The sequence below is a fragment of the Phoca vitulina genome, unplaced genomic scaffold (genome assembly GCF_004348235.1).
Source record: "Phoca vitulina isolate PV1807 unplaced genomic scaffold, GSC_HSeal_1.0 scaffold78, whole genome shotgun sequence".
NCBI classification, from domain to species: domain Eukaryota; kingdom Metazoa; phylum Chordata; class Mammalia; order Carnivora; family Phocidae; genus Phoca; species Phoca vitulina.
In genome coordinates this window covers 1,302,934-1,315,134 of record NW_022589781.1, presented here as the reverse complement: position 1 = coordinate 1,315,134, position 12,201 = coordinate 1,302,934, and the positions used below count along the sequence as shown (strand labels likewise).

Below are 12,201 nucleotides of genomic sequence, written 5' to 3'. Positions count from 1 at the left end.
ATATGCCAAAAATACGGGTAACTACTATGAAGGGATAGAATATGACTTTAAAAATGAAAAATAAAAATGTTTTTTTTTAAAAAAAGGGATTGATAAGATGTTGGTTGAAAAAGGGAAAAAGAAAAATTCAAAAAAAAAGAAAAAAAGAAAAAAGAAAAAAAGATAGTTAAAAAAAATAATTTACTTTGAAAGACTACAGAATCATGGTAAAAAAGCCATGAATTCTATGTGCAGTATTCCCCTAGCGCTGGAGTTCTGCCGTTCTCATTGATTGGTAAACCTGGTCTTGGCTGGCTGTTCTCGCTGATCTTCTGGGGGAGGGGCCTGTTGCCGTGGTTCCCAAATGTCTTTGCTGGAGGCAGAATTGCCCCGCCCTTGCCGGTCCGGGCTAAGTCATCTGCTCGGGTTTGCTCTCCGGAGCTTTTGTTCCCTGCAAGCTTTCCATACAGCTTTGGAGGCGGAGAGTGAAAATGGCGGCCTCCCAATCTCCGCCCCGGAGGAGCCGAGAACTCGGGGTCCCGCTCCTCAGGGAGCCCCCAGAGAAAAGCAGTCAGTCACTCCCGTCTCCCCGGTCTCCGGCCACACTCCGCGCTCACCCGGCCTGTGACCGCGCCTTTCTATCTTGCACCCGACCCCGGGTGGAGTCTCCAAACCCAGCAGATCTCCGCGGTGCGCTCCCGCACCTCTCCTCCCGGGGGAAGAAGGTGAGTCTCCCCGGATCTGCCGCTTGTTGGGTCCCTGCTGGAGGAGCAGTGGCCCGACTGTGCCGCGGATCACGGTTTATAGCAACCCCGGGCTGAGAGCCCGCGCCTGGGCTCCGTCTCTGCAGCCGGCTTCCCCGCTTCGATACCTGGGAGCTCTGCCACACTCAGGCACCCCCGGTCTTTCTGTGACCCCGAGGGTCCTGAGACCACACTGTCCCGCGAGGGTTCCACCCCCCACTTCGCCACCAGAGTGACGTCCCTCAGCGGAGCCGACTTCTAAAAGTTCCGATTTTGTGCTCCGCGGCTCTATCACTTGCCAGTAGCCGGCCGACGGAGGCCCCTCCCCCGCCGTCTATCCTCCCGAATAACGCCTCGGATTCACTTCTCCGCACGTCCTACCTTCCAGAAAGTGGTCGCTTTTCTGTTCAGAGAGTTGTTGCTATTCTTTTCTTTGATCTTCTGTTGAGTTCGTAGGTGTTCAGAATGGTTTGATCCCTATCCAGCTGAATTCCTGAGAGGAGACGAAATCCAGGTCTCCTACTCCTCCGCCATCTTGCTCCGCCCCCCTCTTTTATTTACTCTTAAGTATTTTATTCTTTTTGATGCCATTGTAACTGGAATTATTTTTTTAAATTTTGTTTTGGATTATTAATTGCTAATGTATTTGAAATAAAGCTGATTTTTGTATATTTATCTGGTATCCAGCAATCTTAACTTGTTTATTAGTTCTAAGTTTTTTATTTTTTTTTTCTCCTTAGGATATGCAGGATCATAACACCTGCAAATAGAGATAGTTTTACTTCTTTTTTTGTCCAGTCTTACATCTTTTATTACTTTTTATTGCCTAATTGCCCTAGCTAGAATCTTCAGTACAATGTTACTAGAAGTGGGAAGAACCCATTCCTGTTTTATTCCTCATCTCAGAGAGGAAACTTTGGTCTTTTTTCATTAAATATGAAAGAAGTTAACTGGGGTTTTTGCAGGTGCTTTTTATCAGGTTGAGGAAGTTTCCTTGTTAGTTTAATGTTTTCACATGAAATGTTAGATTTTGTTAAGTGCTGTTTTTCTGTGTCAGTTGAAATAATCGTGTGCTTTTTATTTTATGCTAATATGGTATACTACATTAAGTTACATATATATGTGTATATATATATCTTTAAAGATTTTATTTATTTATTTAATTGACAGAGAGAGAGAGACAGACAGCGTGAGAGGGAACACAAGCAGGGGGAGTGGGAGAGGGAGAAGCAGGCTTCCCGCCGAGCAGGGAGCCTGATGCAGGGCTCGATTCCAGGACCTCGGGATCCTGACCTGAGCTGAAGTCAGTCGCTTAACCAACTGAGCCACCCAGGCGCCCCATATGTATATTTTTATACATTGAACCAACCTTGCATTCTTGGGATAAATTCCACTCAGTTATGGTATAGAATCCTTTGTATATGCAGCTAGATTGAGTTTGTTGGTATTTTGTTGAGGGTTTCTGTGCCTCTGTCCAATAAAGGATATTGGTCTGTAGTTTTCTTGTGATGTCTTTGTCTGGTTTGGGTTCCAGGAAAATAGTGGGCTTTTTGAATGAATTGGTATAATTTCTTCCTTAAGTGTTTGACAGAATGCACAAGAAAACCTATCTGGGCCTGGGGCTTTCTATTTTGAAAGCTTATGAATTGTTCAGTTTCTTTAATAGATGTGGTCCTATTCAGATTGTTTATTTTTCTGATTTTTATGAAGGTATGTGGAAAGATTTTCTTAAATGGTTCTGTGCCATTATCTTGCTGCCAGAAATTCCTCATAGGTTTATTTTCTACCTTATTTTTTCACCTTAAATTGAGATGTCTATTGTATCTTACTATGATTTGATACTGCTTTTTAACTCAGTCTGATAGTTTCTGTCTTTTGATTAGTAGGAGATTGAACCTGTTCACATTTAGTAATAAATGGTATGCTTTGCTTTTATTCCTTCCATTTTATTTATGCTTATTATTTATTTTACTTTGTTAATTTTTCTCTTTCAGTTTCTCAATTTTCTCATTTTTGTTGATTCAGTCGAATGGCTCTTAATTCCCGATGCCTCCCTCTACCTCCTTGATTTAGTGTTTCTTATGCTTTTCAGTGTGTTTATGAAATCTCCATCTTCCTAATAATTATGATTTAAATTTTATCTCCATATTAGCATATATTTGTAAATCTTCACTTTTCCATAAAAATGCTTCATTTTTTTATTTCCCACAGTTAAGAGTAATAGAATATTTTTACTTTTCCATCTTGCTGAAATGAGACATATGATTTTTTTATTGTAGTAAAATACAAGTAACACAATTCAGTATCATTAAGCACATTCACAGTGTTGTGCAACCTTCACCATATCCATTTCCAGAACATTTTCATCATCCTAAACTGGGACTCTGTGTGCAGTGAACAGTAACAATTCATTCCCTGTGCATGGCCCCCGTCCTTCCACCAAGCCCTCGTGACCTCTAATGTACTTCCTGTCTCTCTGAATTTACCTATTCTAGGTAACTTATTCGGTGGAGTATTCATACCATATTTGAACTTTTTATCTGGCTTATTTTGCTCAGTATAATGTTTTCAAGGTCCATTCACGTTGTAACACGTATGAGAATTTCTTTCCTTTTTAAGGCTAGATAACAGTCTAGTATGTATACACCATGTTTTATTTATTCATTCCTCTATTGATGGACATTTGGGTCGTGTTTACCTTTTGCTCTTGTGAATGATGTTGTTATCATTTCTGTTTCTTTTGTTGATATGCCCTGAGTTGGAGTTGCTATATCATATGGCCATCCCACATATACCTCTCTGAGGAGTGTCCAGCTATTTTCCACGGTAGCTGCTCTAGTTTGATTCCCACCAGCAAGCACCAGGGTGCTAATCCTCAGTGACAGGATTACTGAGAGATACTTTTAGAAAATAGGAGCCATCCTAATTGTTGTGAAGTTATATCTCACAGTGGCCTAGATTTGTATTTCCCCAATGATGAGTGATACTGAGCATCTTTTCTTGTACTGATTGACCACCTGTACATATATCTCCTTTGGAGGAATGTCTAATTATTGATGTGTTCTGGATATTAATAAGATATAAAAGTTTGGAAAGACTATGTTTTTTTCCTTCTTATTTCTTAATCTAGAATATACAGGAATGTTTTCTCTGTCACTGAAAAGATAACAGATGATTACGAAGAATTTGTTGATAATTCAAATTTACGTGCCACTTCTGTTTTAAAGTCAGAAGTAAAAACGGAAGCAGATATTAATGAGGTAAAATGGTCTTTGAAAAATATAAGCATAGATTTTTTTATGTAAAATGAATAAGTTTGGAATTAAAAATATGATTTATGATTATTCACAGTCTCTTGCACACGTGCACACACACACACACACAGACATCCTTCCCACTGTAGAAAGCTATAATTACACTTATATCAGTTGGTTCATTTGTTCACGCGTTATTGAGTACTTATTATTTACCAGTCACTGAGCTAGGCACTGGAATACAGCAGTGGGCAGAACACGTCCCTGACCTCTTGGAGTTTATATTCTGCTAAGAGAGACAGATAATGAAGCCATGAGTGCCATGAAGAAAAGCAAAGGAAGATAAGGGAATGCAGAGTGATGCTGTACGCTACTTTACATGGGAATGGTCAGGAGAGACCACCCTATCTAAAGTAGCAGCTACCCCCTTCGGCCCCCACTACTATATACCTCTAAATCTTTGCTGGTCTTCAGAGTACTTTTTTCGTTATTACTAACTCAAAAATGATACAAGACAAATATGAGAAATCTTGACAGAATCCTAGAAAAACTTTAATTAGGAAATCTTTTCTTGCCATGAAGAATTGTATCCCACCCCCCTAATATTTTATTGGGATTAAACTTTATGTGCTAGATGCTTGTCCTAGTTGGCAAAGCAGCATTTTTATGAGATAGCACTGTATAATATGTATACTTTACACATTTTTCCTTTAAAAATAGGTAGATTTGGTAACAAGGGAAAATAAAATATCTACATTTTTTATTTTAATTTGTATTTCTCTTATTACTGGTATATTTTAAAATATATGTTACTGGAAATTTTTGCCCATTAAGCTCCTGGATTGATTTTTCTTATTATTTTGTAGGAATTCTTCATGTCTATATTGCAGTTATCTTTTCCTACTAGATGGCTTGTTACTTTTATTCCCTTATGATGTATTATTATCAATAATTCTTTTTTTAAGATTTGTTTATTTGAGAGAGAGAGAGTGCAAGCAGGAGTAGGGGCAGGGGAAGAGGGAGGGAGAGAGAGAGGAAAACAGACTCCCGCTGAGTGTGGAGCCTGACATGGGGCTCAATCTCATGACCCTGAGGTCATGACCTGAGCCGAAATCAAGAGTCAGACGCTCAACTGACTGAGCCACCCAAGCACCTCTATTATCTATAATTCTTAATTTCAGTGTAATTGATTTTATCAATCCTTATATTTGTGTTTGTGTTTGTAATTATTTACCATCCTGAGTCATAAATATATTCTTCTCTATTTTCTTATGAAAGCTTTGGAGTCTGTCCTTCACATTTATCTCTAAATCTGTGCGTAGTGTATGTTAGGGTTCATTTTCATTTATTTCTGTATGAGTGACTGTTGCTCAGGCACAATTTCTTTACATCCCTTCCCTGCCGATCTGCACAGCAGCTCTTTCTTTATCATTTATCATATGTCTCCATACACGTGTCTTCTCTTTCCAAACTGTTACTCTGTCCCATTGATCTACTCGCCTGTTACTCTGCCGATCCCACACCAGATTAATGGTATAGCTTTGAAATAAGTCTTCTCCTTTTCTAAGAGTGTCTTGTCTATTCTCAGCTGTTTGCATTTCCGTATACATTTTAGAATCAGACCCTATTTGGATTTTGATTGAAATTGCCTAGAAGGTGGGGAGAGTTAATATTTTATGATACTAGGTCTTCCCACATGATTGTAAAATTCGTTTAAGTCTTCTTTAATGTTTTTCTATGTCTTTTATAATTTTTTTCATAAAAATCTTGTGGGTTTTTTTGTTTTGTTTTGTTTTGTGGATTTAGCCTGTGTGCTTTATAGTTCCAGCCCATACTCTAAGGGAATTGCTTCTACTAGTTCTTTATGAACACTTCAGAATAGAAATATTTTTAGATAAAAATATATGCACTGCTTTAATTTTTTCCTTAGGGTCAACATTAAATCAGCACTATGGACCTTTTTATGGCCTTCCATTTACATTGCAGAATTTCTCTTTAGACAAGGTTATACCAATTTCTATTAAAGACTGCCTTTTAAATGTATACTATTTTATACTTGCTGTTGCTTATTGATAACTGAAATCTGGGATTAACTGGTCTTAATTTTTGCGTATTGCTCATAATCTTAGATATTTTTCTTATGCTCATTAGCCATTTGTATTTCTCATTTTTATGACTTTTTGGTGTTCTTTCCCATTTTTCTGGTGGAGTTTTTTTCTTACTGAATTACAAAACTATTTATAAAATACAGACCATAACCATTTGTTAGGCCATGAAAATATAAATCTTCATGCATTATTTTTTGTGCATTCTTCAATCTGCCCTCCATAGTTCACAGTAAATTTTTTTTGAAATATATTATTGATTACTGGAATATACATGTTAAAGTTTGCATAGGGTCACAGTGCTATGCTGCATCTGTACATTTTCTCACTCAACATTATGTTGTCAAGACTCGTGTCACATATCGGTGGGTCTGGGTCCAGATCTCACAGTGATATGCCACCAAATGCCCTCAGTGTGGGACTGGAAGTGTTGTCAGCAGATAGCCTTTAGCTGTCTGCTTTTTCAGAGATGGCTTCAAGTGCAGCCCCCTTGTTCAAGGTCATGCCCCTTTTTGGGGGAGGCCCACATGCAATGAACAATTGTTACAAGGATATTAAAAACTCTGAAGGGCCATTCCTGCTCCTGAGCTCCCCATGGCTTGGCCAAGCCTATGGTGTGGACTGTATAACAGCTCAGCCTTCCCCTCTACCCACCCTGCTTGCTTTCTCTCCCTTCCACACATGTTGACCCAGGCACATTCCTTAGTGTTTACATCCTGCCTGTCTCAAATTGGCTTCCCAGGGAACCCAATCTATGACAGTATGTGCAAACAGAAACACACACACACACACACACACACACGTATGTAATTTATCGTTTCTGATTGTTACACAGTATTCCCACTTTTCTTCTTTGAATTGCATATTGATACTTTTGAACATTTTTTCTATTGGGTTTCTTACTGATTTTTAGGACTTTTTGTGTATTCCAGATATTGATTCTTTGTTAATTTTAGACTTTGTTAATATTACCTCTTAACTTTGTCCTTGTCTATTAATCTTAGGTATAGATCTTTGGTAATAGAAATTCTTAATTTTGATGTTTTAAAATTCAATACTGATTCTGATTTTCCAGTTTGCTTATGAGTAGATTTGATGTAGACAGTGTTGTGATCCTGTGTGTCCCTGGTTCCACTTTTGCCCCACAGCCCTGATTGTAGCATCTCGCTCATACTCTGCCCTCTAGTATCTGACCTTGGTTCTCTCCTATTTTTGCTAAACTCATGTTGTTATGGACTGAGTTTTTGAGCACATTCTAATATCTAGTCCAAGGGCGCCTGACTGGCTCAGTCGGTTAAGCGTCTGCCTTCAGCTCAGGTCATGATCCCAAGGTCCTGTGATCGAGTTCCGCATCGGGCTCCCTGCTCAGGGGGGAGCCTGCTTCTCCCTCTCCCTCTGCCCCTCCCCCTGCTTGTGCTCTCTCTCTCTCTCAAATAAATAAATAATCTTAAAAAAGATAGATAATTATTTTATTTGGGATGTGTTGAGTCAGAGGTACCTGTGGGCAACCAGGTGAAAATATTTCTATTAGGATTTTGGAAATCTAGATTTGACTCTCAAGAGAGAGCAGGGCTAAAGTGGGGGAGGTCCCCACTTCCCATTGCATACTGTAGAATTTAGATGTAGCTATTTCTATCTTGTAATGTACAGTCTTGAGGAAATCAGACTATTTGCTGAGATCCATTCTTGTTGGCATGAAAAAAGACACCCAAAAAATTTATTACAAAAAGATTTTCAAGCCCCACTTCATATTTTAACTGTGGGCTTTGGAGTCACAGACCCACAACAAACTTTAGCCTTAACTACATGCTAGCAATATAGCCTTTGACAATATAAGCTTCCCGAGTCTGAGTTTTCTTTTTATGCATAATAAGAGTAATAATTTCTTCCTCAAGGTTACTGTGAAGATGAGGTGAAGGTAACCTGTTTACTATAGTGCCTAGGACATGATAAGTACTCATCAATTTGTAACTATATCAAATTATGGTATGCTATGAGTATACTGTATCAAGTATACTTCAGTATTTGATATAGATCCAAGTATACTGTATCAAGTAGTAAGTCCAGCATACATATTTCAAGAATAAGTCTATGCAAAATATGTATGTACTATAATATTAGAATGTGTGTAGGGGTTGAGGTCCAGTCATTATCAGAATTAGAGGTTATTTTCCAGAAGAAGCTACACAACACATTATATATTTGTTTGGAATTGTCTGTGAACTTCTTTATTGTGATAAAATGTACATAATGTATAATTTACCATTTTAACCATTTTTACAAATAAAATTCAGTGGCACTAGGGCATTCACAATGGGGTGCACTATCAGCACTATCCATTTTGCAGAAGTTTTTAATCATCCATAGAAACTTCCTATTTATTTGTGTGGAACATTTAAGGATTGCATATCACCCTCAGCATCTACTCAGGCTCTTTTCCCAGCAGCTTAATAGGGTGTTAATGGTGTTTGTTTATACTGTTAACTGCCTTTATTTATAAATGAATGGTCGAGGTTCTAACAGGCAAAATAGCTAACCACTGAGAAACATTGGGTGCCTCAGAACAATGGATTGCATGTGGGCTCTGAGGAATCCATTCATTAGTGGAGAACCCATGCCGAGACAGAGCCTAAGGGCAAACACATTGTATAAGTAAGATATTTATACGTAAAATACTCCGGCTATTTCTCGTTAGAGATGGATACCCGTACTAGGATATGTATGTTAAAGTGAGGAACTAGTGCCTATAGAAATGGATTTGAAGTATATTCCTGATTCATAATTCTTAATGTGGATTACACAGTAAAGTCTCCTGCTCAGCTTTTAAATGATTCAAATTCTTGGTATAAAATTGCTCAATCAATATATTGTAACCTGAAACAAATGTAACATTGTATGTTAATTATACTTCAATTAAAAAAAAAAAAGATTCTTGGGCCCTGCCCCTGACCTTTTAACTCATAATCTCTGGGGATAGGGCCTAAGAATTTGTATTTTTAATAAGCTCTCAGATGATTACTATGTAGCCACTCTGGCATTAATTTACAGTCTTCTGGGGGAGACTACTGCATTATAATGTACCTGTGTTTTACATTAACTTATTTTAACATGCAAATGTCAGTTACATGGTAACATAATGTTATTCAGTTATACTGAAGTTATTATTGGTCATTTAAAAGTTAGAGCTGTATCATTCTAATTTAAAGGAATGTTCTTTCAGTTAGAACTGTCATCCTAACGTGTCTATTCATTAGATTTTGAATAGGATTAAAATGGATGAGGATTTGAGAAAAATATATGCACCAGTATTTGAAGTAATTCTACACTTGAGCATTCCCGAAGAGAGTGAGTCTTCAGAAATTTCCACAGAGAACTCTCATGAGTCTGACAAGTCCTCCGAAGAATCTGAGTTGTGTGAAGAAGATGAGGCATCAAAAAATGAAGTTGGGTGTCTCATGAAACACTCCAGTGAAGAACTGCAAATAATGAAGAAACCAAAAAAAGGCTCTTACAACTTTGAAGGAATTCTTTCAGGTAAGATGAAGGAGACTATTAAGAAAGAAGGAAAATGTCCTAACAGCTGGAAAAGACAAATGAGAGAAAATTATAGTAGTTTATATAAGACCCGTGACTAGGTTGTAAATGTTAAGAATGCTCAAAGTGAGCATAAATTTAGATCATTTGTGGTGTGTGTAAGTAATAACACCATCATTCATTTTGGTCTCAGTACTCACACCATTTCTCACTAAAGGGACCTGGGGACCCCCTCCGTGAGGATGAACACCACCTGGGATGCTTGTTAACAGTTAAAGCTCTCGGACTCCATCAAGATCTGGGGGTGAGGTGTCCTGCTGGAACATTACCTTTTAGATGACCTTTCCAGCTTATTCTTAGGTGTTTGGGAACCACTGACACATGTCAATTGATCATTTAGCTGGTTTAAATACCAATCAGTGTTTTATTCTCTCTTTTTTTCAATGGATTCTTACAGACATCGAAATCATGACTGAGTTTGAGAATAAATACATATATGATGAGTAAGTAGTCGACATTTTAAAAATTACAAGTAATTATAATTTCTGTTAGTTACTGCATTTTTCTGAAATAAGCTTTTATTTTCTCAGATTTTCGGAATTTGCTACAAATCTCTTCTTAGCTCCCAACAGATTAGAGTTTTCAATAAAAATTCAAAATATGGTGACTGACATTGAAAAATGTATAAGTAAGTATTTTAAAAGTTTAGCTAGATACATTGCCTCCTTTGGCAATATTTTCTTAGATGTAGGCATTTGATGCTTATACCCAGAGATGTGGCACATACTACAGTGTATCAGGAGATCAGAAAGTCCCAGTCTTTGGGATCAGTGTGAACTTGGGATTATTTGAGGATGTGTGAATTACACGTACAGCCACAAAGTGCATAAAAGATGGGCATTAGGAAAATAGCCTAAGGTTTGGATTTTTCAATGATATACTACAGAATTTTATGAGACTTAAATAAGCCATATCTTATAGCATAACAAGATTCTGTTTCCATCTTTTTAATTTTTTTTATTGTTATGTTAATCACCATACATTACATCATTAGTTTTAGATGTAGTGTTCCATGATTCATTGTTTGTGCATAACACCTAGTTTGTTTCCTGAGATTAAGAATTCCTCATATCAGTGAGGTCATATGATACATGTCTTTCTCTGTTTGACTTATTTCACTCAGCATAATACCCTCCAGTTCCATCCACGTCGTTGCAAATGGAAGATCTCATTCCTTTTGATGGCTGCATAATATTCCATTGTCTATATATACCACTTCTTCTTTATCCATTCATCTGTCGATAGACATCTTGGCTCTTTCCACAGTTTGGCTATTGTGGACATTGCTGCTATAAACATCGGGGTGCACATACCCCTTCAGATCCCTACATTTGTATCTTTGGGGTAAATACCCAGTAGTGCAATTGCTGGGTCATATGGTAGCTCTATTTTCAACTTTTTGAGGAACCTCCATACTGTTTTCCAGAGTGGCTGCACCAGCTTGCATTCCCACCAACACTGTAGGAGGGTTCCCCTTTCTCCGCATCCCTGTCAACATCTGTCGTTTCCTGACTTGTTAATTTTAGCCATTCTGACTGGTGTGAGGTGGTATCTCATTGAGGTTTTGATTTGGATTTCCCTGATGCCGAGCGACGTTGAGCACTTTTTCATATGTCTGTTGGCCATTTGGATGTCTTCTTTGGAAAAATGTCTGTTCATGTCTTCTGCCCATTTCTTGATTGGATCATTTGTTCTTTGGGTGTTGACTTTGATAAGTTCTTTATAGATTTTGGATACTAGCCCTTTATCTGATACGTCATTTGCAAATATCTTCTCCCATTCTGTCAGTTGTCTTTTGGTTTTATTGACTGTTTCTTTTGCTGTGCAAAAGTATTTTTCTTGATGAAGTCCCAATAGTTCATTTTTGCGTTGCTTCCCTCACCTTTGGCGATGTGTCTAGGAAGAAGGTGCTGTGGCTGAGGTCAAAGGGTTGCTACCTGTGTTCTCCTTTAGGATTTTGATGGAGTCCTGTCTCACATTGAGGTCTTTCAACCATTTAGAGTCTATTTTTGTGTGTGGTGTAAGGAAATGGTCCAGTTTCATTCTTCTGCATCTGGCTGTCCAATTTTCCCAACACCATTTGTTGAAGAGACTGTCTTTTTTCCATTGAACATTCTTTCCTGCTTTGTCGAAGATTAGTTGACCATAGAGTTGAGGGTCCATTTCTGGGCTCTCTATTCTGTTCCATTGATCTACGTGTCTGTTTTTGTGCCAGTACCATACTGTCTTGATGATGACAGCTTTGTAATAGAGCTGGAAGTCCGGAATTGTGATGCCACCAGCTTTGGTTTTCTTTTTCAACATTCCTCTGGCTATTTGGGGTCTTTTCTGGTTCCATACAAATTTTAGGATTATTTGTTCCATTTCTTTGAAAAAAGTGGATGGTATTTTGATGGGGATTGCATTGAATGTGTAGATTGCTCTAGGTAGGATTGACATCTTCACAATATTTGTTCTTCCAATCCATGAGCATGGAACGTTTTTCCATTTCTTTGTGTCTTCCTCAATTTCTTTCATGAGTATTTT

At 38.0% G+C, this 12,201-nt stretch overlaps 1 protein-coding gene across 1 annotated transcript in view; it reads left to right on the top strand.

Moving 5' to 3' along the window:
* The window catches only part of DNAH14 (dynein axonemal heavy chain 14), a 354,473-nt gene that overhangs the window by 82,035 nt on the left and 260,237 nt on the right, over positions 1–12,201 (top strand). Inside the window, exons 12-15 of the mRNA XM_032393957.1 lie at positions 3,853–3,982; positions 9,336–9,615; positions 10,073–10,118; positions 10,206–10,303. Of these exons, the coding sequence (XP_032249848.1) occupies positions 3,853–3,982; positions 9,336–9,615; positions 10,073–10,118; positions 10,206–10,303 (554 nt within the window). The remainder of the gene's footprint in view (positions 1–3,852; positions 3,983–9,335; positions 9,616–10,072; positions 10,119–10,205; positions 10,304–12,201) is intronic.